This window comes from Brachionichthys hirsutus, chromosome 17 (assembly GCF_040956055.1).
Source record: "Brachionichthys hirsutus isolate HB-005 chromosome 17, CSIRO-AGI_Bhir_v1, whole genome shotgun sequence".
Classification (NCBI taxonomy): domain Eukaryota; kingdom Metazoa; phylum Chordata; class Actinopteri; order Lophiiformes; family Brachionichthyidae; genus Brachionichthys; species Brachionichthys hirsutus.
Window position 1 is genome coordinate 12719742 of NC_090913.1, and position 2500 is coordinate 12722241.

The window sequence follows — 2500 nt, forward strand, 5'->3', positions numbered from 1 at the left end:
CGCGGCTCCTCCCCTGGCTCCTCCCCCGGCCCTGCCGGCACCTCCATCCTTTTGCTTCTCCTTCTTCACCGACCTCTTCACCCGAACGGACCTGCCCTCCAGTTTGGACCCGTCCAGCTTCAACGCCAGCTGCACCGAGTCGGCGCTCTGAGACAGAGACAAACGGGTAGGAATGTTTTAACCACGCTAGCTCAGGCGCTAGCTAGAAGCAGAATAGCATTAACAGCATCGGTCAGAAGGTTCCGCCGCTCTCATGAACAGAATTAGCTACTTGTCATTAGCTATTTGAACGAGCTACAACTGTTAGCTAACTCAGCTCATTCACACCAGATGGATGCTAACCATGCAAAGCCTTGCAGCCCGTTGACAGCTAGCATCCCAGCTACTTGGTGACCTGCTGGTAGCTAGCTTACCTCTATTCTGTTTCTAGCTAGCTAATGAACGCAGAATGAAATCTAAACCTGATCGTTGAAGCCCCATTAGCCCGTTAGCAGCTGATCAATAGCCTTTTAATAGCTAATGGCTACGAGGCCCAAACGTTATCTGGGGGTTGGTTGTCGGTTCAGGCGCATGAGAAAGGTCAAAGGTCACAGCAGACAACCTGGACATGCGAGCACCTCAAACAGGACGTATCCAAATCCTTTCCCCAGTCCAGAGTTCTGGTCCCGGACCAGTCGGACCGCCTCCACTGGACCGCACGCCTCGAAATGTCGCCGGAACGCCAGGTCACTGATGTCTGGGAGAGAACACACACCTTCACTACGCACGCACACACACACACACACACACACACACACCTTCACTACACACGCACACACACACACACACACACACACACACCTTCACTACACACGCACACACACACACACACACCTTCACTACACACGCACACACACACACACACCTTCACTACACACGCACACACACACACACACACACACCTTCACTACACACGCACACACACACACACACACACACCTTCACTACACACGCACACACACACGCACACACACCTTCACTACACGCACACACACACCTTCACTACACACACACACACACACACACACCTTCACTACACACACACACACACACACACACCTTCACTACACACACACACACACACACCTTCACTACACACACACACACACACACCTACACACACACACACACACACACACACACACACACACACACACACACACACACACACACACACACACACACACACGCACACACACACACACACACACACACACACACACACACACACACACACACACGACGGTGGAGACTCACCGAAGGGAAGGTTCCCCACGAAGGCGGAGCGTCTGTGATGATGCTGCGGGACGTCCAGACAGGTTGGTTAGTTGTCTTTAGACAGGTTGGTTAGTTGTCTCCACTGGTTGGTCAGTTGTCTCCACAGGTCGGTTAGTTGTCTTTAGACAGGTTGGTTAGTTGTCTTTAGACAGGTTGGTTAGTTGTCTTTAGACAGGTTGGTTAGTTGTCTTTAGACAGGTCGGTTAGTTGTCTCCACAGGTCGGTTAGTTGTCTTTAGACAGGTTGGTTAGTTGTCTTTAGACAGGTCGGTTAGTTGTCTCCACTGGTCGGTTAGTTGTCTCCACAGGTCGGTTAGTTGTCTCCACAGGTTGGTTAGTTGTCTCCACAGGTCGGTTAGTTGTCTCCACAGGTCGGTTAGTTGTCTCCACTGGTCTCATTGGCGGTTCCGACCGGGACTCACCGACGACCCGTCTGCCACCCGGTCCAGACGGATGTAGAAGCCCTCCTGGATCTCCAGGCCGTTCCTGCCAGCAGAGACAAACGGAGACGCTGAAAGGCATGCTGGGAGGACGGACCGGCTCGGAGCAGCTGATGAGCGCCTGACCTCTCCAGCGCCGTGGCCACGCCCCCCTCGTCCTTAAACACCACGTAGGCGTTCATGCTTTGCTTCTTGGGGTGAACTTTACGTCTGTGGATCAGAACGCTCATTAAAGACAGACGGGGGGGGGGGGGGGCAGAACGGGGGGACGGGGGACACTTACTGGATGGCTGCCACTTTGCGGGACATGGACGGATCCGCCCTGACCTGCAGGGACAGAACAGGTCATGTGACTGACGTTTGTTCACTGAACCCCAACGTCCGCGTCACAGGTGAGTCACAGGTGAGTCACAGGTGAGTCACAGGTGAGTCACAGGTGAGTCACAGGTGAGTCACAGGTGAGTCAGTGAACGCATCGCTCGCCGTGTTCTTACCACGGAGCGGAAGCGGATGGACTCGATCTGTCCGTCCGTCCTGAAGAGGCTCTGCAGCGTCTGGAAGACAAACACGGTGCGAAGCATCAACACGCCGCCGGCGTGCGTTCCAGAGCGGGTGGCTAGCGGCGGTTAGCATCAACACGCCGCCGGCGTGCTTCCAGAGCGGATGGCTAGCGGCGGTTAGCATCAACACGCCGCCGGCGTGCTTCCAGAGCGGTTGGCTAGCGGCGGTTAGCATCAACACGCC

The 2500-nt window shown here is 54.9% G+C and overlaps 1 protein-coding gene across 1 annotated transcript in view; it reads right to left on the bottom strand.

Moving 5' to 3' along the window:
• Window positions 1-2500, bottom strand: part of LOC137907140 (striatin-like) — a 9167-nt gene that overhangs the window by 5498 nt on the left and 1169 nt on the right. The window contains exons 5-11 of the mRNA XM_068751452.1: window positions 2251-2310; window positions 2040-2083; window positions 1883-1966; window positions 1739-1802; window positions 1297-1339; window positions 618-736; window positions 4-147 (exon numbers count right to left, since the gene is read on the bottom strand). Coding sequence (XP_068607553.1) covers window positions 4-147; window positions 618-736; window positions 1297-1339; window positions 1739-1802; window positions 1883-1966; window positions 2040-2083; window positions 2251-2310 — 558 coding nt within the window. The remainder of the gene's footprint in view (window positions 1-3; window positions 148-617; window positions 737-1296; window positions 1340-1738; window positions 1803-1882; window positions 1967-2039; window positions 2084-2250; window positions 2311-2500) is intronic.